Raw genomic sequence first — 23,277 nt, 5'->3', positions numbered from 1 at the left:
CAAGAAAAGGGAAATAAAATAAAGAAAAATTAGGAAAATATAAAAAGTAACAGCTAATATGCCAACAGTCACAGAGAATAGTAGCCAACTCTGCTATGTTCCTGTCAATCTTTTTCTTAACTTACATTTTTTTTCCTACAGTTAGGATTTCGTTGTATTTACCAGTTGACTTATATAGGTTGTTCCTTAGAGCTACAACCACAGCTCTTTACCAAAATAGCAAGCACTTTAGTGAGAGCGTATTACTGCTAGTATTTATGCCACCAGCTGCTTGTCTTTCTCTTGCTGACTGCTTGCTATGTTTCCAGGTCATTGCTACTATGAGGAGTGCTCCCCCCACCAAAAAAAATTGTTCTAGATCTCAGATTTCCTGTGTAGGATCTGTGATGAAGGGGAAGCAATGGCTTCTCAAGATGGAACCAGCTGGGATGTAGCTAGTGAACAGACACCTCTAAAAATATGTGTCATTCCAGACTCCAACTTTATATGGCAGAATTAAGTCGAGGAGACTAATGGAGGCATGTACCCTACCTCAGATGGCTTCTGAAGGCAACCACATGTGTCCTTGTAAAAGAAAGGCAGAGAAAGTGTGGGGACAGGCAGAGGAGAATACGCATGGCAGAAGGCAGAGTTTGAATTGATGCAGACATAATGCAAGAGCACCAACAATTGGCCCCAGCAGCTGGAGTAGGCGAGGATGCATCCTCCCCAGAGCCTCCAGGGGAAATATGGCCAGGCAGGTTGACTACTTGATTTCAGACCTCTGATCCCCAGAGTCGTAAGAGATGTGTTTCTGCTGTTTGGGGCCATGTGGATGTAATTGTTAGCTATGGATGTCTTAGGAATACAATACGACATCATGAGAAAAGTCACTCATTTAGCTTAACTCTGGAAAATCGTGAAGCCAGATAAAAATCACAGTAAAATATGTTCTGAAAATCCCAGCTCTACCAACACCCTTAAAGGCTCAGTGGATGTACAGAAAATGGATTGTTTGAACTCATCAGTGAAAATTGACCTTCAAAACCACAAAATTAAAGCTAAGTAGCATGTCACCAACCAACCAGCCTGCTGTATACAGAGGAACAGGTGACAGCGGTGTGGCCGTCACATCCACATCCCCTGTGTACATAGCTGGTTTTTATACTCTCAGCAGCCGCAATCACAAGCAGAAGCCGCCGCCTTCTTAAAGAATGGGGAAAGCAGAGCAGCTTTTGTCTCGATGAAGCAGATATTGAACAGCATATGCAAATCTAAATCTTCTGGAACGAATGTTCCTTTAGATATGGCTTCTAATTTTAAGTACCTGGACCTGATTATTGATCACAGTGTCCCCTTAAGTGAAGGTAATTAAACTTTCTCTGTTAAAAAAATATGAAATGCTTTTTAAAAAAATATATGATAGCCACCTTCTGGAGAATCAGGCACCCGTCTGAGAGGCTGGCTGTGTGTGAACAGGATGCCCCCCTTCCTGACCAAGACCTGTTTGTTCCACTTTCCTTCCCATCGGCTCCCTCTTCTCTGCACCTAGGCCCCTAGGGGACAGTTCTGATTTCCTTCCTTCTTGATTTATTGGCAGGCCCCTCTTCTGTAGCACATTGCCAGCCGCACAGAATTCAAAAGATGATGATGTGTCATTTCCTGTTTTAGCAGTGGGCGGTACTGGAGATTCAACTCAGGGCTTCATGCATACAAACAAAGCAAGGGCCTATCACTGAGCTACACTCCCAGCCTCCCCCACCCCATTTCCGAGAGCAGGTCTCTTTGCCTAAGGTAGCCTGGAACTTCCTATAAAGCCCAATTGGACTTGAACTCATGATCGCCATGCATCAACCTCCCAAAAGACAGAGATCAACAATCATACCACTCTACTCATCTCAAAATCCTTCATACACATTTTTTCACACAGAGCTCACGGCAATTTTTACAACAGCGTTTAAATAAGTTTTGTACAATCTCTCATGATGAAAGCAGAGTGATCGAGGGGATGATACTTATCAAATACAAAAGCAATGACAGCAAAGTGTGGCACATGCCAATTCCGTTACTACTGCAACCACCCACAATGGCCAGATTGGTATCCCCAGGGACACGGGTGACTGCTGGTCTCCAGGACTCTGCTCAGAAGTGTGGAAACAGCAGAGGGCTGAGATGCCCAGTTCTACAAAACAAAAGAAGTTATCTAGATCAATGAGTGAGGATACTATGGGAAAGAAAGAGAGTGAGCAGGCATAATCTAAACCAATCCTAGATGTCCTATAATCTAAACTAGTCCTAGATGTCCTAATAAAAGACAGGGAAGAGGCATTATGCAGGAGGCCAGTCGGATATGATGTATCCACGTGAGAGTAGGTACACAGAGAAAACCAAGAGGGCAGGTGAGGTACTCAAGAGGAGCCCTTGACAGGGACAAGTGGTATGTACCACAAGCAATAAGGAAAGCAGTGTGGCTATCATATCTTTTCTTTCTGTGAATATACTGCAGTCTATTAAATCAGTTCTATAGTAAAAGGAAGCTTAATTATTTCCAGTCTTCTTTAGTTTGCTTTGCATTTATGACAATTCTGTAAAGACTATCCTGATACATATACTCTGGTACTTTATTAGAGTATAGCCATAGGATGAGCTCCTAGAAGTCCTGTTATTGATTCAAATGGTTATCTTTCTTCTCCTTTACCTATAAAAACCAGGGGAAAGTGGTTAGTCAACTGGGAATGGACTAGCCAAGTGACCCTAGCTTTGCATTATTAGTTGTCTTCATGAAGGTGGAGGGAAATTGGTGTGACACTAGAGAAATATGTAGTGGAAACAAGTATAACCCCAAGATGGAGTTCCTATAGTCTTTCAATGGCTTGGGATGCAGACTGCACTAGTGGAACCATATTCCAGTGCAAATGGGCAGATATCAAACTCTAACAGCATTGGAATCACCTGGAAGACTTGTTTAAAACACAGCTGCTTGAATCCACTACAGAGGTTCTGATTTGGCAGGTCTAGGATGGGGACTGAGAGTATGTGCTTCATCCAAGTGCCCAGCCCTGTATCACTCAGGTACCACACCTAGAGGATCTTTGAGTGAAATATTGCTCAACACAGGAAGAAGTGGTTCAGGATGGCCCAAATAACCAGAACCTTTTATATTCCAAATTTTCATTAACTACTCAGAAGCTAAAGTTTCAGCATTAAATGACATTGGAATACTGATGCTCAGGGTTGTCCAGACTCACAACCAATCAGAGAAGACTGTGTTTGGGGACGGTACTGGTTAGTTTATGACAACTTAACAATTAGAATCACCAAGGAAAAGGGAACTCAATTAAGGGATTACCATCAATCAGACTTATCTAGAGGCATGTTTGTGGGGCATTTTCTTGATTAACAATTGATACGAGAGTGCCCATTCTACCGTGGGCAGTACCATCCCTGGACAGGTGGTCCTGGATGCTATAAGAAAAGTAAGTGAGCCAGCCATGAGGAGCGGGCCAGTAAGCAGCATTCCTCTGCATTCTCAGCTTCAGCTCCCGTCTCCAGACAGGAGTTTGAATTCCTGCCTGAAGTTCCTACCCTGGGTTCCCTCAGAGATGTACAGTGTGACTTGGAATTGTAAGGTGAAATAAATGCTCTCCTCCCCAAGATGCTTTTGGTCATGGTGTTTATCACAGAAATGGATACTAGAACAAGAACCAAGGTAGAGAATGTTTTTAAGATTCTAGTTGGTCCAATATACAGGCTAAGTTGAAGACCATGGTTCCACCATAGTCCCTGAGTATCACCCACAGACTGTGACAGTTGCTTCCCTCAGGGTGACCTTTACAGGCTTCAGACAGAACATGGGAAACTTTTGCAATTGATGTAGTGTTTTGTTCAGAAAACAGACAGTACAGAAGTAAGAAGTGTGTGTCTATGGAACTATCTCATGCTGCACATTTATAATTCTAAAGAGTTGCATCTTTTTCCAGGACCACATCAAGATGCTATAAATAACAGGAAGAAAGAGAAAATGTCCAAAATATACATTACCAATGGATGTTCTCTGTCTGAACTTCAAGGCACACACCCGTGGGGAGGGCCTCATGCACACTGAGTCTCATCATTTTCTCCCTAAAGTAGAGGTCACAGTTCAAATTCAGCAACGAGATGACATCCCTTGGCTGAAGAAAGGCAACCTTTTCTAAAATCTCTCCTCCACTTATCTGTGGTATTTCTGTGATTGACAAACAGACAAAGATATATTTATCTAGGGATTATCTATATTGAAAGCTAGGCATAGGATTTCTGTCTCTGTCAACATTACAGGCATATCAGCTATTTGAACAAAAGGAAAGGTATTTTTCCATTCAATCCTGAATGCTGAGGATTCTCCAGTTCATATTCAGGGAGACATTTGGTTTTATTGATCGTGCTAGCTGAATTTGTTTAAACTCCTATAGCCAGGCAAAGAGGAGGTTGGTTTTTCTTTTTATTGTAAAGGTTATTAGGGGGAATCAGATATAGAAGTTATTTGTCTTTGGACAATCCAGTAGAATCAAAACACTCAAAAGTGCTCCACAAGTTTTGTTCAAAGCCAATACTTTAATGGTCTCAAGAATTATTATATCCCTTGGTGGGAATTCTCATTTTATTGTCTGGGGCTTAGTTTATATGAAGAAGATGCCTTGTGATCAAGGGATATTTATATATTATTCTGCTTTTAATTGATAAGAAATTTCTAAATTTTACCTACAGTCTAGGGGTTGAGAGCTCCTCTTCTGCATCTGTTACCCAAAGCCCTTTGCTCAGATGGTTGCCTCTTGACAGACTTTCTGAGCATCCTTTGTTACAAACCTTTCCTTGGCATGTTTGCCCACCATCTCCAAATCCGAAAAGAAAATGTCTAAAACACTACATGGTAGCAATTCTATTTTATTCTTCCTCAGTATTTATTTATTTATTTATTTATGTGTGTATTTATTATTTGTTTATTTATGGGCGTGCTATTTGTTTGTATCAAGCAGAGTACTGCCTAGGCTGGTCTCCAACTCACAATTCTTCTCCCTGCATTTCTCAAGCACTGGGACTAAGCTACAAAAGTGTGCATTCACCTTTAAAAAATATTTACTACATTTTTCTTATTTAATTGGGCGAGGGGTCCAGCTCATGCCATACTACACATGTGGAGGCCAGAGGACAACTTTCCTTCCAACCGTTGGGTTCTAGAGATTAAACCCAGGTCCCCAGACTTGGCAGCAGACATCTTTACCCATTGATCCATCTTGTTATCTCTCTTCTTAGCTTCTCACTTCCTTATCTTGTTTTTTTTGTTTGTTTTGAGTTAAGTTCTTTGATTTAGTTGTCTTATATTTGAGAGAGAGAAGCATGAGGTTGGGTGGAGAAAGAGATGGAGAGGATTGGGAGGAGTTGAGAGAGGGGAAAAACATGATCAGAATATATTGTGTGAAAAAAGTAATAAAAATAAATAAATAAATAAATGTCCAAAAACAAAGACATAAGGGGATAAGCCAAATTCCTCAAACACAACTCAAAACCACTAACATTCTTCCTCCTCCCAGGAAGAGCTCAGATATCACAGGACTCCTCCCCTGAGCTCTGTAGACAATCCGTAACTCACCGGTGAAAAGTGAGGGCATCAGAGGAACCACAGCGGGTGTGTCATTTATAGTGAAAATTCAGAATGAAGCAGAACCATTACAGCCAAAAGACATCAGGAATGAGGGCATGTCCTTCTTCCAGACATGCCCTTTGTCTCCGTCCATTCTGATATTTACACTGGCATAAAGCGCATGTACCCAAGGACAGCCCTTTCTTTGCCGAGAGGACTGGTGTGACTTCTAGAAAATGACCACAATATTTTTAAATGAAGTTATGCAAATCTGATAGTCTAAAGTAAATGTTTCATAAAACCAACGACTGTTTAAATCGTAGGACTAAATTGTTTGTATATAAATATTACCTTTTATATTCCATTTGAGTTTTATGTAGATGAACACATTACTTTAATGACCTGCATTTACAGAGGGAGACTGGGAGAGTGGTTCCCTGAAATCCTTGCCAGCCAGATGGCTGCCTTTTCTTGCATGAGATTAAAAGATGTTTCTCATTCACCATGATGCTTCCGAGGCAGATTAATATCGCCAGCTAAATTGCTTGTGTTTTCGGAATAAAATTTAAAGAGAACTTTTGAAAGCAATGGGTGTCACTGGTTCTTGGAGCAGATTGCTCTCCAGGTAGAGACACACTCGGTAATTAATGGAAAGAATTCTGTGTTAATTGACTGCTTCGGGAAGAGAGATACAATGACTCCTTATTAATCATCGGAAGAGATGTACAGCATGAAGGTCCCACAATAATGGCTCCAACAGTGGGAAAATGTTCATTAATGAAAAAGAACAATGATGTAAGAAATTAGCTACAGAACGCCTGCCTCCAACCGTGGTTCATTTGAAACACAGTAGAGTGGAAACCACCAAGCATTGCTTTAAGTAGCAGATACACAGAACTTTCTACCCTGAATTTACATCGGGGGATAAAAAAGAAACGCTTCTCACAGTACTCTGGCATCTCTGCTTTGAAGAAGTAAGAACAGTCACCCAGAGCTGTATTTATTTCAAAGAAAAGGCCGTTGTCAGTCATCTCTGATACAGGTTGTTTAAAATTTAAAAAAAAATCCCCAGACCAAAAGAAGGTCATTTACTAATGTCCTTTAATTTCAGCACAGTAGGACAAAGGGGATGGAAGTCAATGCTTTTCCCAAAATGGAAATCATCAAATTCAGTTTCGGAACCTTTCTCAGATAGTATGTAAGAAAACAACTTCTGAATCCCTTTGGTAACCAAGCATCTTCTTTTAAACAATCTAATTTGAAGTCACTGAGAGAATGGCACTTCCTGTCTCTCTAACAACTCGTAAAAAAGGAAGTTGAGTTTACTGAACATGCAGAGACACTATCAGAGTCAGAACTAGATCCTTAGAGTCTAGCAGAATCATCAGAGGCCACCCTGATAACTTGCCTCTGAGAAGTTCCCAGGCCATTGTTCCCCAGGCTGGAAAAGGGGTCACGGAAAGGAGCAACACCAACATCACTCACAGACCCAGCTCCCTGAATGGCCCATGAGCGGCCAGCTCTGCATCCCCAGCAGACACAGGAATCCCACTGACTTCACCCTTGCTTTTCCTTCTAGCTGGAACGTGCTGGGACTGCAAGGTGCTCTCCTCTGCCACTTCATCGAGCCTGTGTACCTCCACAGCGTCATTGTGGGAAGCCTGCACCACACGGGCCACCTCGCACGGGTCATGAGCCACAGGATGGAGGGCATCGGCCAGCTGCCTGCCTCATACCGGCAAAACAAGCCTCTTCTTAGTGGTAAGAGAGCAGTCTCAAGACAGAGACCTGCAACCTCCTCCTCCTTGTCTTCAAGCTGCTGAACATAGGCCCCATGGTTGCAACCCTTTTCTGATTGCATTCAGCTTGGCAATGGCAATTTTAGACATAATGAATAAATTGACAACAATGGAGAAACTTAATATGTGTGTGTGTGTGCCTGTGTGTGTGTGTTTGCGTGTGTGTATGTGATCATAGTATACCTGATAATAGGCAACATTTTAGTGTGAGTTCATGTAGGATCTAGCACATCACATGTCAGTATCTTGTTTTCACCACAATAGTTAAAGTAGCTCACACAAAGACCCTGCTAATGCAATGAGGTTCAAGAAGTCGCCAGCTCCTTAGGTAGCCCTGGTGTGTGAGAGCCTAAGTTTGGATCCCAGAATCCCTAGAAGCTCACTGGTCAATTAGCCTGATGTATTTATGCAATGACAAATAAAAGACCTTGTCTCAAATAAGGTGAAAAGCAAGGCCTGACACTCAGGGCTGTTCTCTGGCATCTCACTGTTCATTCTGTCACTGTAGCACACACATATACACACACATGTACACGTATGCGCACATGCATGCACACACACATACATACACACACCACAAACTAAAGAAAAACTGGAAGGGTCAGTCAGCCCCCAGGTCACCTGAGTGTGCTGCAGAACCTAGGGCACTCTCTGTTGCAGGGCCTGGCAGGAAGAACAAACTACACTTGCTACTTCTGGTAGACTCTAGGTGCTCTTAGGGAGAAAGACATATCACCCCACCTAGCAACAGTTAGTTGCAAAGGTTACAGGTCACACGGCCATGGAAACACTGAAAGGTGTGAAATTCTGTGTGCCATCGGAAGGGGCAGGGAGAAGTCTCCAAGGCCCTGTAAAGGTGGTATTTATCCCCTGGGACCACTGGACTTCTGTAGTAACTGGAAGCTTCCAGGCTTCTGGGAGACAACCTGAGCAGGAGGAAGAAGCACGTGGGTTTTAACCCTGTCCTGTTAGCCCTGGGGTGAGAACGTGGTGGAAAAACTCTCAGTCTTTAAGTGGCTTCCCCTTTGCATCAGGAGACCTCTCTGGAGGAACAACTTGTAGTAAACTCAGGAAGGCACACTGAGCAGCAGTGGAACTCCCTGTGCATGAGCAGACCCGGGCTCTGCTCCAGGAGATGGAGGCAAGCATTCGCCGGCTTGGCTGGTTTGCTTTTAGCTTGTGCTGTGGTATGAATGTGAAATGCCTTCCACAGGCTATTGGGCTTTTAGATTAGTCCCCAGCCAGTGGCACTGTTTGGAAAGGCTGTACACTTTTAGGAGGTAGAGCCATATGAGAAGAAGTAGGTCACTGGGTACAAGCCTCGAGTTTTATAGCCTCACTTCCTCTCTGCAATGCCTCCTGACTGTTTGTCCAATACAACCAGCTTCCATAGGCTCCTCTGTGATGGACTGTATCTCCTCAAACCGTAAGCCAGTGTAAGCTCTTTTTCTCTTAAGTTGCTTCTGTCAAGTAACTTGGTCACAGCAATGAGAAAAGTAATACAGTTCAAGACTCAGGAAAAAAACAGTAAGACAAAGCAGTTGTTTGGGTGTCTGTGTGTGTCTATCTGTGTGTGTCTATGTGCCTTTGTATATGTATGTATTTGTCTGTCTGTCTGACTGACTGACTGTCTGTGTGTATATCTGTGTGTGTACTCTGTGAATGTCTGCGTATCTATATGTTGCAGTTGGGCCTATGACTTATTCCCAGAGTTTTTAAATTGCTCCACATTATAAGATCGGGTGTGAAAGGGGGCCTCATGTGAGCTGTGGTGGGGGTGACATGAAATAATCCAGGCAAAGTGCAGATCTATGTTGAGGAAATTCTTAAGAGGAGATACAGCCTGGAAGCTTTTTATTCATTTATTCTACAATATTGACCACTTAAAGGTTATGTTAAATAAGATCACAGATGCAAAAAGCTAAAACAGAGAAGGTGGAAAGGGAGTTCTGTGTGTCACAACTCAGTCCTTCACACATTACAACCCCAGACAGTTTAGATGCTCTCTAAGCTCCTGGGGTCCTTAACTGAGACTCCTCTTTCTTTTAGCAGTGAGGAGAGTTCATAGCACTGGGACAGTGGGCTCAACCCTCGCTCCTGAAGCTGAGTATATTGACACATGCCTGTAATTTGAGTATTTGGGAAGCTGAGAGAGGACCATGGGATCAAGGACAACCTTGATACATAACGAATTACAGACCAGCCTGAGATACACAGAGAGACTAGCGTTATTCTGTGTTTAAAGGCAGAGGAGTTATTGACCATTGCTACATCCTGGGGTTCCAAGTGTGCAGCTAAGGAGAATTCATATTCAAATGTTGGCCAGTCTCAACAAGGCTACCTCACAGGAAGGGGCACCGCTCAGGAATGTTTAACAACTGTTTGTATTAAGACTTTGTCTTAGCCGGGCAGGGGTGGCACATGCCTTTAACCCCAGCACTCGGTAAGCAGAAGTAGGCAGCTCTCTTTGAGTTTGAGGCCAGCCTGGTCTACAAGAGCTAGTTCTAGGACAGGCTCCAAAGCTACAGAGAAACCCTGTCTCGAAAAAGAAAAAAAAAAAAGACTTTGTCTTATTTCACTGTAAAGAGCCTTGAGCTCTTGTGCAAGGAGTGATTACTTCATCTCCAGCCTGAGGGCTGAGCTGGTATTAATAAGGCTGGGGTCATATCCACAGACAGTGGGGAACCATCCCTCTGTGTGCTTGCTTACTTCTGTTTATTACATCATCCCTGTACCCCTACTTTGTTCATAGACCCTCAACACAGATTGTGTGATGGGGTCCATGATATACATAATGGGAGGGGTTTTAGTTCACCTGAAAAGTCTGAGCTCTCAAGGCTGCCTTTGGGTTCCATCTAGGCTGCAGAATCCATTACTCTAACAATAACAGCTCTTGAGTAACGAATATACTCTTGGGGACAGAAAAGAGGCAAGAAGAGTGGTATGTTCTGAGCGGTACAACTATTATAAAGTTCACAAGTATCCAGTGAGTGGCAAAACCGTTTAGAGAAATGAGATAACACTTGTGAAACAGGCCTGTCTCTCAATGTTGACTTTACGACATGAATCATCTCATTCAATCTTAATACCAACCAAAACCTAATACTAGTCCCTCCAATTTTCAAATGTCAAAGGAAGGTTAGGGAGCTATCTCAGTCTAAAATGTTTGCCTTGCAGGCATGAGGACCTGAGCCCAAGCTCTAAAACACACATTAAAAGACCCAGCTTTGTGGCTGGATGTCCAGACAATCTAGTCTCCTTGGAGATTGAGTCCCTGAGAAACCCTGTCTCAGGAGGTGGATGATGATCCTAAAGAACGATATTGGATGTTGACCTCTGACCTCCACACGCATGTGCACACGTGTGCAGCCTTCGTATCCATGAGTACACATTAATTAACACTGAAAGAGACTCACGCAAATTCAATATATTCCTGAAGGCGCTCTATTTAACCAAAAGGAACAAGGATTTACATTCAGATCTGGCTTAAACTTTAAATTCTTCTAATATGTCAGACTTTATCCTGAGGCAGTGCAATACAGCTTCTTAGATGGCTATTTTTTTTCAACTGCATAAAAACTAATAATGCGAAACGAGGCTAGTTAAAGAGGCAGCAACATCTAACTGCGGGAGGAGCGGCGTGGGAGCAGCGGGGCAAGGCGCTGAAGTGTGTACGAAACTCTTAGCTGCCCGCTGCTCTCGCAGTCACTCGCGCGGCACCGAAGACCCATCTATCGCCAAGCTCGGAAGTGAAAGGTTCGCCTTGAGGGCTAGAAAATTATATTTATTTTTTTAAATGGTCAATAATTTCAGCAATTCGGGAAAAATGTTACTTGGGGACCAAATTCTTTCTCTTTTTTGTTTTCATTATTCCTTGTTTTACTTTATCCTGTCTTTCCTTAAAGTGATGAGGACTCGCTGTAACTGAGTAAAGAAACTAGCTCTAGACACCGTAGCGAAATGGCTAGTTTGGAAGCATATGTGAATGTCTCCATAGTAGATGTCCCCAAATTCTGGCATAGTTCTTAGATTTAGTGTAGGTTAAACTTAAGGGACTTTTTATTTCTTATAATGGGTTTACATTCTATCTTTTTCTGTGCTCCGAACTCCTTGGGTTGTCCTCATTCTTCTGCATTTACCTAAGAGTTTAAAAAACATGATTTAGAGGCAGGACAGATGACTCATGAGTTCTGAGTGCTTGCTGCTCTTGCATAAGACCTGAGTTTGGTTCCCCGCAGCTGTCAATCACCTGTAACTCCAGTTCAGGGGATCCAATGCCCTCTTCAGATCCCTGTGGGCACCTGCACTCATGCCCACACACAGCAACACACATATAAAATAAGTCTTTTTAACAGTGACTTAAAATTAACAAACACTAAGAAATGGAAACTACAATGCAACCTCCCTACCAGCCCACTGTCAAGGGAGTGGCCTTTGTCCGTCCTCTGGGAACCAGTACAGCCCTTCTTGGGCATCCAGTCTCCTGTCTGTGCTCTTTATAAATGACACGCTTATCTGGTAACGTGGCAACATAAATAAAATGGTAACTTTTCTTTACTGTGGCAGTAGAGATGACTCAGCTGGCAAAGTACGCACTGAACAAACAAAGGGACCTAAGTTAGGTGCCCAGCACCAGCATACAAGCCAGCATACCTGTAAAGCCAGCACCGGGAAGGGCAGAGACAGGAAGATCCCTGGAGCTCACTGGCCAGTCAGTCTTGCCAAAATGGTCAGCTTCGGGTTCTCTAAAGAGTACCCATCTCAAAGCATAATGTGGAGGGCCACAGGATGGCTCAGTGGTTTAAAGCATTTGTCGCACAAGCCTGACAACCAGAGTCTGATTCCTCCAAAGCAAAGTTGAATAAAATGTTACATAGATAAAGCAGCAGTAGGCATAAGAGAAACTCAATGACGTAACAGGAGAGACTCGCCTCTGTAGGTTGTCATCCTTCCTCCACATGCATGGAGTGTGTGGTCACACATGCGCAGGAACGGAGATAAGCTTGTAATGATAAACATGGAGAATGAGAGAGGAGGGTGCCCACAAGCCAGCCTCTGGTTCCACATGCATGGAGTGTGCGGTCACACATGTACAGGAACGGAGATAAGCTTGTAATAATAAACATGGAGAATGAGAGAGGAGGGTGCCCACAAGTCAGCCTGTGGTTCCACACACGCATACACAGGTGAATGCAACCAAACACACATGCACACACAAAGAACTTTTAAATGTTAAGTGTGAAATCCGTGACTAGAAAAGGACAATTAGAGAAATCCAGGGCCACCTGATGGGCTTGGGATACTAGCACAGCCCTTGAGACTCTTTGTCCTCTCCCCGAGCCCATGTGGCATCTGCCTCCCCTGCAAGCAGTGTGGTCTGACTGAACCCGTCAGTCTTAACTTACTTAGAATATGGTTTTCATTACCGTCGAGATGCAAATTAGGCAACACCTTGATGGGCCATCTGATCAAACCCCTACGCAGTAACTTCATTGCCTTGGATGGACATTTGAAAATGAATCATGCAAATTTTAAAAAGAAATCATCCTGATTTCTGGGAGAAAAAAAAAACTAGAGTAGGGAGGATGAGGTATGGCATAAAGATAATAATAATAATCACACTCAAACAAGCAAATTAACTTCCCTCAAGGTCAGTTTGCAGAGTCACCTTAAAAGGTGAAGCGCGTGCATTAGGAGAATGAAGCCCTGCAATTTGGATGTGACTGAAGCAGTTCTGGGTTAAAAAGAACCAGCCAAGCTGAAAAGGATACCCTCGTTGCTACGGGCACAGAGTGCATAGTAATGTCTCAATGACAGACTTAAAATATTCTGCATAACACAAGCTAAACTGCAGCCAACTTCAGGACCAGAAATCCGTGAGTGTGCTGAGGCTGGCCCAAGCCTTCAATCGTTGGGGGCTGCTGTGTGGTGGGCGGGTCGGGGGGAGATTGCATCATTACCTGAACCAGCTACCCTAAAGAAGTCTGCCAATGAGCCTTCCTGCGAATTCAATAAAGCGAAAACAAAATAGTGAGATAATAACTAACAAAAATCTATACTTTGAATACTCATGCTTTTAGGGGAAAAGGTACCATAAAATAAAGTGACTTTAGCAGCTTGTCCTACCAAACTGAAGATATATACTTCTTTGAAGCATTCAACATCACAGCTAACTTTTTCTCCCATCAAGTAATAATATTTGCAATGGGATGAAGAGGTCTAGATAGCATAGCTGTGCTGGTTTGAATGAGAAATGTCCCCCATAGTCTCATTGTTTGAACAAGAGGTCCTATTTGGTAGCATTGTTTGGGAAGGCTGTGGAACCTTGCTGGAGGAAGTAAGTCACTGGTACAGACTCTGAGGGTTTATGGCTCGCATTTGGTTCTCTCTTCCCTCCTTTCTCCTCCCTGTCCTCTTTCTGCTCTCTGAGTGTAATTTGAACACCAGCTTCCTGCTTCTGCCTCCATGCCTTTTCTTCCTATTGGCATGTCTTGCCAGCCATGATGGACTCTATCCCTCTAAAACTGTAAAATGAAATAAATCCAGTCTTCTCTAAGCTGCTTTTTGTGAGTATATCCTATCACAGCAAAAGAAAAATAACCAATTCAATAGTCAAACTAGATTAGCACATTTAACAGGTGTGGATTTATGTTTATTTACTTGTGTTTGGGAAAGCATACTTGTGGAAGTCAGAGGACGACCCAGAGGAGTCATTACTCCCCGTCTACTGTCTGGGTCACTGGGACTGAACTCTGGTCATAAGCATGGCGGCAGGTCTCTTATCTATTGAGCCATCTCACCAGCCCTAGATGCAGGTTTTAATCCTGACCTTTCTCAACCCACACTGAAAATAGAACAATGGTTATTTTTATGGTACAAAGTGAGGTTATAGCAACAATCAAGAAATCTGAGGCCAGAGTCAGGCCAGAGAATTGGTCGTGAGAACCGTGAGTTGAAGACCGCTGTTTCAGTTTCGTGTGATGAATACTGCTGCTAGAAACAGGGGCATGACTTCTCTTTCTTCCTGGTACTGGTTGTCCTGAAACAGCAAAAAATAATAGCAAACATATCTAAAAGCTGTTTTAGACGTTATGTTTCCTGACAACTTAGAAGTTTAATACACATTAAAACCTTCACGAATTATAGGCTAAATTTTGCCCAATTCTAGTTGCTTTTGACACTCCGGATACCTGTTCTGGAGCCATTCATGGCCCTACTTTGGTGTTTATGAATCTTATATGGAGTTCTGATCCCCCCTAATTCAAGAGAAGTTTATGAGATTAGTGATATTTTGAAAATAACTCCAATGTGGTGAGAGCAAATTCTTTCATCTAGATATTACTTTGTAGAATCATTTTATATTATATCAAATTTGGGCACATGATGTTAGCAACTGACAAACTTCCATAAAAGTTTTTAGTAAATCCCATGTACTTTTTTTGTTGTTTGTAAGTATTAGAGGTATACAGGCCATTGGCCCCTCACAGCCTCTACTTAGACCTAGACTTAGAACTAGGCAGCTTCAGAAGTTGGTTTGAGTCCTCCCAATGCCCCAGGACGGCCCCAGGCAATCCTTTTGACTCCCTCCACTTAGGCGTCATCTATACAATGAACAGGATAACCACTAGCACCCCCCCCTCATCTGGCAAAGACTGGATCCAAAACTTCCACTGTGAAGGGAAGTACTTGTCCAAGCTTCGTGTCCAATATGGAAACAGAGAGCACAGGCATCAATTCCCCTGCCTGGTTCATCTTTTTGTGCTTTGGAAGTCTACGTATTGAGTTCCAGGCCAGCCAGGGCTTCATGATTTAACTCTGTCTCCAAAGAGGGGTGAGGGACATGGAAAATAAAAACCAAGGCACAGGGGCAGAGTGAGGAAAACTGCTACCCTAAAGGCCCAAGTGGCCACAGGAGGAAGAAGATACGGAATAGGATGTGGGAACATCCTCCAGAAGAAAAGAAAACTTTTTCTCTGTTGGCAAGATCTTTGTAGTTCCTTGCTTTCTTTTGGGTTAGCCTAGTTTGTGAAGATAGGTGCCTGTGTGGCTGTGTCCTAGATTTTCTTTTGACATTTCTATTTAGATCAGAGAATCTTCTAAACTAAACTGGTTTGTTTGTTTTGTCTATTTGGGAAGGGAAGTATTTGGACAGATAGAGACATGGCCCTGAGGTTAAAAGTACTTGTTTCAAGAGGACCAGAGTTGGCTCCCAGCACCCAACTCCCAACCCCACCTCCAGGGATCCAACTCCAGGCCTCCCCCAGCACCCTCAAATGGGTGCACATGAGCCCACATAGACACTCACACACAAATAAGAACACACTTTTAAAAAGTAAAGCTTAATAGTACACATCTGTAATTTTATCATTTAGAGACTGAAGCTGAATGACCACAAGTTTAAGGACAGCATGGGCTGTATAGTGAGACTCGGTCTCAAGAAAAATAAAAAGAATGGAATCTTTTATCCTGTTGTCACTGATCCAAGGAAAGTATTTCCGTTGCTACTACATCTAATTCCTACAAATATCAACACGTTTATTCGCATCATTCAGGTGTTTATTTCCTGACTCAATCTTAGGTAGAAGTTGGGAGATGCCGGCCATATTATTCAACAAATAGGAACTAGTTCCCTACAAGCACCAGGCACAGTCCTTCAGTGATGCATACATAAAGGCCTCATCTGGAGGAATGAGAGAATGGAGGATGGGGAAGAGAGGAAGAAGCAAAGGGGGAGGAAGACGAAAATGAGGGAAGAGTTTCCAAGGGAATTTCTTTGTTTGCTTGTTTTGTTTTGTTTTTTGAGACAGGGTTTCTCTGTAGCTTCGGAACCTGTGTTGGAACTAGCTCTTGTAGACCAAGCTGGCCTTGAACTCACAGAGATCTGCCTGCCTCTGCCTCCCTAGTGCTAGGATTAAAAGCGTGAGCCACCACCGCCCAACTTCCAAGGGAATTCTGAGGAGCAGGCTGTTCTCTGGTTGCAGTCTAAGGATAAGCAAATGGGAGACAAAAATATTCTTTGAGAAACACTGCTGGTTGGTGTCGGCTTCCCAAAGTTTGAGAAGCTAACTCTTTACTTGACTTTGTTTAAAATGAGTTTGGTTCCAATTCCGAGACTAGGTCACAACAGTCTTTTCTTCAGGGCTTTCAATGTGTCTGTAAGGTAAACAGGGAAGAGGGCAGACCATAAGATACCTTAACTCATCTTAGCCTTGGGAGACAACCTTGTAGGTGCTTGCCACACACATGTGAGGACCTGGTGTCTATCCCCAACCGATACAAAAGAAGCCAGGCCTCTACATAGGTCCTCTGGATTCAAACTCGGGTCCTCATGTTTGCACAGCAAATGCTTTCACCCACTGAACCATCTCCCCAGCCCTCTTGGTTTACATTTTACATACGCTGAGAACTTGTTAAGACAGCCTCACCACACGACATCCCAGCTGCCCACCCTCAGTCCTACCACATCCCACAGGCTTCGCCGCACATGTCATATATGTCCCACTGAATATGCTCTATTAAGACAGGAGAGTAGCTATAAAATTACTGGCAATTATGATGGTGTTCATGTTCGTGATAATAAACAGAATGACATTAATACAATAAATTTTACCAATTCTGTTTCCATTAGAAGTGTGTGTATGTGTGTGTGTGTGTGTGTGTAAGAGAGAGAAAGAGAGAGAGAGAGAGAGAGAGAGAGAGAGAGAGAGAGAGAGAGAGATTATACAGGGTACACAGGATATCTGGCAGTATATTAAATATTAAATTCAAAAGGCCCATTCTATCCCTGCAACTTTATGATTCCACGCATGCTACTCCATTCATTTTGCAAAATTAAATGTAATGCTCCCCTGTATTATAGACTCGCCTCACTTCATATAAAAATTACATCCCTGAAAGGTCTTGTGTAAATTTAATTTTGGGAGAGTGAATTACATTTTAAATATAGTAGGCTCACCAGCTATTTAAAGACAAGCTGTAATGTCTCACTTATATAATGCCTTTAAAAAAAGAAAAAAACAAATAAGGATTTCTTTAAAGTAAGGCGTCTTCATATAGATGTGTGCCAGCATAAAGCTAATTTCCACTGATGATATGTCGACAGTCTGTCTCCACTCCTAAAAGATGATGGAACTAAGAGCAGTGGTCATAATAACTGTCGTAATAATCAAATTCTGGTGAAAGAGAAGCAATACTGGGTTAATTAACTTATCAGAGATGGTATTACCAGGAAGTCATAGAGGTGAGAATTGACCTTGGCCTATTTCTGAGCCCACCTTGTTAACACAATTGTGTGAACTGAAAAGAAAAGCCAGACAACGAAGGGAGTGTGCCCCACCCCCACCCTCCAGAATGTCTGAGGCAAAGGTGGTGGAGACTGGCTGATTTTCTCCACAGATCGACTTTGGAACAAGAGAGATCTTTTCCAAAATGTCACCAAAGAAGACTAACCCAATTACAAATGTCAACACATCTCTGTGTTGAGTATCAGACAAACTTGCATTAGCATTTGTCTGCTTAAGATGACTTTGGTAGAAGAACTATTTAGGTTGGGGAGGTTCCCCCATGACTGTTCAGAAACATCACTAAGGAAGAGGTTGTAGTTGATTCCAGAGTTTTCATAAAATTGCATCATCCTTCGGGCACACTTTCCCCACCCCCTCACTCTCCGAGATTCCAAATATATAAGTTTCCAAATCAAAGAGCCTATTGCATTAAGACAGACCCACTCTGACGTGTGTTTCCTTCGTTTATTCCACAAACCTGAGAAATGAGCAGCTACCATTAAGGTATCTGAGCACAGTCTTCCACCATGGCTGAAGAAGGCAAGAGAAAGGGCAAACAGATTGCCCCAGAGAGGAGGACGCAAACTCTCCGGTCTGTAGATGTGTCCTTTGGCCAGTAGGTGGTGCCAGAGTGTGGGATAACAAAGGGAAATGATGCTCAGAGGATGGTGTTTTCCAGGAAGTGTCTGAGAAAGCCGCGAAGAGACACCCAGAGTGTGAGATTACTCCAGGAAGTGGCACACAAGTGGGGTTTCTGTAAAATGTCATATTTGGAAGGGAGGGGCTTGCAATTTTGATTAAAATTCATGAAATGTGGAGAAGCTGACAAAATCATTTCAGAGGGCCTCACGTGCAACCACATTTGTTATAAAAAAAAAACTGACAGAAAAGGGTCTATGCAGGCAAAAGAAGAGATTGAAATGATGCAACCATAAGCCAAAGAATAGCTGCAGGTTCTAGAAGACAGACAGGTCAAGGAAGACTCCTCCCCAGAAACTTTCAGAAAGCATGGCCCTGCTGACACCTTGACTGTAGATTTCTGACCTCCAGAACTGTCAGAGGGTAAATCTGATTGTTTCAAGCATTACTTTACAATAAGATAAATATAATGCTACATTGTTAAAGCACAATTTTCTCAATTTTAGAAATCAAATTATACACTATTATTCCATCATTACAAAATAATTCATTAAAGGCAAATGTTTCTTAGGGTTTCTATTCTGTCAATTTTATTTTTACTTGTTTTGGTTTCTAGATGCTAAAGAGAAAGTTCATAGAATCTTTGGTCAAGGTAGGCTGCAAAGTAGGAAACACGGCACTGTGTGTCTTAGTCAGAGTTTCTGTTGCTGTGATAAAACTCCATGACCAAAAGTAACTTAGGGAAGAAAAGATTTATGTCATCTCACAAGCCAGGTCAGAATCCATCACTGAGGAAAAACAGATCAGGAACTTAAGGTGGGAGCCTGGAGGAAGGAACTGAGGCAGAGCGTGGAGGAACACTTAACTGGCTTGCTCCCCTTGGCTTACTCAGCCTTCTCTCTTATACCACCAGTGACCACCCACTTTGGAATGGTACCACCTCCAGTGAGCTGTTTCCTCCATATCAAACACTGATCAAGAAGCTGTCCTACACACTTACCTACAGGCCAGTCTGTCTGATGGAGGCATTGTCTCAATTAAGAGTCCCTCTTCCCAGATATGTCTAGGTTTGGCCTAAGTTGACAAAAACCAACCGGCATACCATAAATTCCATCAAATTAATTCTAGTCATTTGCTCACAGTACTGTGTAGAATGTTCCTTTACACTCTTTGAGTGTATATTCTGATTGGCTTAATAAAGAAGCTGCACAGGATAAGATTAGGAGGAAAAGTGAAACTGAGAATGCCGGAAAGAAGAAGGGCAAGAATCAGGAGTCACCAGCAGACACAGGAAGAAGCAAAATGGGCATGCTGTACTGAGAAAAGGTCATTGGCAAAGCACAGATAAGAAATACGGGTTGATGTAAATGTAAGAGTTATCTAGTAACAAGCCTGAGCTATTGACTGAGCATTTGTAATTAACATTTAGCCTCTGTGTGGTTACTTGGGAGAAGCTTGCAGAACATAAAATTCTGCCTGCAGTACCAGGTTTCTGAATATTGATTCTTCACCAGGGGTATTCTTTTTTCTTGAACTGTAATCAACACAATACTCATTTTTCAAAATACCAAATCCATTTCCTAAATCTTAACTGGAATTGGGCCCCATGTCAGCTAGAAGATTCTGATCAGCTGGTGTCTGCCACTGAAAGGGAATTTCAGAATAATTCTGAGGAGATACTACTGAACTGGGGACAATTGGTAATGCTGTACATAGTTAGCATTCTAGATTATTAGGTACCATGGGAATGAATCTTAGCATGACAAGTTGTATCCTTCTTTTATTGTATCCTTAGAGGTTGGCGTTTATTTATTTCATTATTTTTCAAAACTGAGTCCCATGTAGCTCACTGGCCTCCCAGTCTCTATCTAGCTGACGATGACCTTGAATTCCTGGTCCTCCTGCCTGCACCTCCTAGTGCCAAGATTATATGCATGCACCACCATACCTACTTTTATGCAGATGAAGTGCTGAGAGTCAAACTTAGGACCTCATAAATGCTAGGCAAGTAATCTACAGCTACATCCCAAGAGCACCAAAGGACTTTATTTTAATGTTAAATCTTTTCGTGCTGCCTCAGGAAGAATAGCCCCTGTGATTTGTGTTATTTGTATCTATACCCATAACTGTAGAGAAGAATAAGTTAGGCACAAATCAGTCTTTCCTTTCCATGCCTGAAAAGATGTTCCTTCGTCTTAGCAAGCAAAGCCTAAAACTCTTATTATTGGTAGAGTTAAGCACTTTGGCCCACGGTCTTTAAACACTTGTAAACCTAAACCCCATTATCCACCCATTATCTTCTAGACTCGAGCTTTTTCCTGCAGGTCATCCATTCACTCTACAAGTAGGTATCATGCCCCTTCCAGGCCAATGAAGGTTAGTTTTACAAGAGTACCAAAAAGGTACCTGGAGCATTGGCTTAAAATTACAAAATCTATATGCAGTGAGTGAACTCTTTTATATATGTGAAAAAGGTTTCATAGAAACCAAATGTATTTCTAAGGACCAAAATCAAAGATTCTAGGTATCACATAATTATCTTATTAATATATCTTCAAGGCCCAGTTCACACCAGAGGGTGTGTGTGTGTGAATGCGGCACAGAGTGGGGGTGGGGTCAATGGAAAATGAAAAGAATCACCTAGAACAGAAAAACATGCATAGCAAATGGGAGTGGGACAAATCGGAAAGCAGTTTTCCTGACGACTCAGAGACCACACTCAGAGCTTCTTCCTCACTATGCCACCGGGGGCTTTCCTGCAGAAAGGGGTAACCTGGTGCTGACCAGTGGCTAAGGAACTAGACTCTCCCGCACTCCAACACTGTCCCAAGACACTGTCCCCCGACAACTGAGTATGTTGCCTGCCCTTACGGCATTGGCCCTACAGAAAAAGATTGTGGTGCCGGGCTGATGCGAGCATTCTGGGCAGTGATCATGTTTCATGGCACATTGGTAAATCTTTACGTTGCATTCAAGTGAGTCCGGCACACATATCCATCTCCTTTACTGTCGTCAGAACCAGTTATTAATTACAGCACTGTCAAAATTGCTCTCCTGGCACTAACACTTAGTCAACATTTCAAGTGATATTTCTTTGCAGAAAAATTTTAATGACATCAAAGGCTGGATTTCCATTCCCACCGATTGCTTTAGAAAGGATTTTTGTTTTTTCAGGTAGAGGATAGAATAAAAATAATCTGTAAAGTAGAGAGGCTCAGAGTATAAGAAAGCAATGATAACTCCAACAGAGATATTAATGTTAAATGTTGGACACATGTATAAAAGTCAAAAAAATGTATGTTTAATATAAAAATAATCCTGACTTTTGTTGTTGGTTGGTTAGTCCATTCCCTATAACAGTTCAGCAACTAATCACTAAACCTGACATATTTTCTGTCCTTTAACTGGGAATGTCTTGGTGTGTGGCTTGGAGAAGACTAGACAAACTAGAGGTGACCTTCAAATCTTCCTCTGAATAATAATTACTAGAGCATTTGATGTTTAGAAAATGTTCCTTTCTGTCTCAAGTCGTCTTCACCTAACCTTACGAAATAAAGTTGCCATCATCAGCGATCAAAAGGGAATGAATGATGTGTACCAAGGCCAAAGACAGGCTGGAAACCAAGTCTCTGAGGTCCTGAAGTCTGGAGTCTTGTTTTCATATTTAGTCCAAGTCTGTCGGCCTGTGCCTTCCATCCGTTGGATAGCACTCTTCCCTTCCTTCCCCCACATTCTTCATGTGTAGACACAAGAATGTTCGCGGCTGCCTCCCTGGACTGTCTGGGCTCTGGTGAGTCTGGCAGGCAAGGGTGTTGAGAGCAGCGTCCAGCCAGTTCATAGTTGAGCCATCTCCAAGACAGGTGTCTGCTTGCTGAGAGCCAATGGTAAAGTTCAATGTTGTCTCCAGGAAAGCAGTAATAGGAAGAGAACGGGCAGGGGTTGGGCGAGGGGGGTGTATTGAATTGCAAGGTAGCAGGCAGGTCGTGTGTGTTGACCTCAGACATCAGAAGGCTTTCCTCTGAATTTAGAGTTTAGGATTTTGGAGACGTCCCAAATGCATGCTTCAGTGGTCAATCCCAGTACAAAAACCAGAGGGATGAGAGACTGGGGAGGGGCAGGGGAACCTGCAGAGATGGAGGAGATGCCAGGCTGCTGAGTCTGGCTGCCCACAATTCCAAAGCAGTGATCGCATCTCTTCATACCCAGTCGTCCCTGACCTCAGCAGCTGTCTCTTCCTGCCTAGATGGTCCCTGCCCAGTAGGACAATCCACGGCTGCCAATGGGCCAGATTGTCCCCCCTGCCTAGCTCTCAGGGGTGGGTAGCCAAGACAGTGAACCACTTCTAAGGAAAAGAGCTGATGTGGATGAAATTTGCCTGAATGTCCAACGTTGTCCATCCATGACCAGAAGGTCACAGGGTGACTTTCAGTCTGAGAGCTGGGCTGTTTAGGTGGCAACCAGCAAAGCTAAACGGCCATGCGCCGAGAGAGCATGCCTCCGTTCTATCCAGGAAGACTGGGGCGGAGCTGGGGACACGGGAGGATCCTGAAGTCTGAGACTGTGTAGCGCACGGTGTGAGCAGAGCTGCCCCCTTACACGGAGTTGAATATAGGCCCCTGCCCTCTGGTGCTCTCACCCAGTCGTGATTTATACCTGGACTGCTTCCCAACATGTGGGCTTCTCTACTAAGTGTAGTGCATCCTGGGGACCCCTGAGCAGCCATCCCACTGGACCAAAAGCTCTTGCCAAAACCTTTGGTGCCCCCTGCAGCCTCCAGGCACTCATATGATAAATGGGCAAACTAAGAAAAACTCTCAGGTATGTCCATTCTTTTGAAAATTTGGCACAATGTTTTCTGCAAAATTCATGTGGAAGAATCATGCAAGTTACAAAAAAATAGCAATGCTTTGAGTGTTTTGGTTTGAATGCGAAATGTCCCCCCATAGACTCATGTAAT

At 43.0% G+C, this 23,277-nt stretch overlaps 1 protein-coding gene across 1 annotated transcript in view; it reads left to right on the top strand.

The window, feature by feature from the left end:
• Adarb2 (adenosine deaminase RNA specific B2 (inactive)) overlaps positions 1 to 23,277 on the top strand; it is a 545,357-nt gene that overhangs the window by 510,275 nt on the left and 11,805 nt on the right. Inside the window, exon 8 of the mRNA XM_075970268.1 lies at positions 7,179 to 7,360. Coding sequence (XP_075826383.1) covers positions 7,179 to 7,360 — 182 coding nt within the window. The remainder of the gene's footprint in view (positions 1 to 7,178; positions 7,361 to 23,277) is intronic.

The sequence above is a fragment of the Microtus pennsylvanicus genome, chromosome 4 (genome assembly GCF_037038515.1).
Source record: "Microtus pennsylvanicus isolate mMicPen1 chromosome 4, mMicPen1.hap1, whole genome shotgun sequence".
Lineage (NCBI taxonomy): Eukaryota > Metazoa > Chordata > Mammalia > Rodentia > Cricetidae > Microtus > Microtus pennsylvanicus.
Note: the sequence above shows the minus strand (reverse complement) of the source record. Positions and strands in the feature narration are given on the sequence as shown.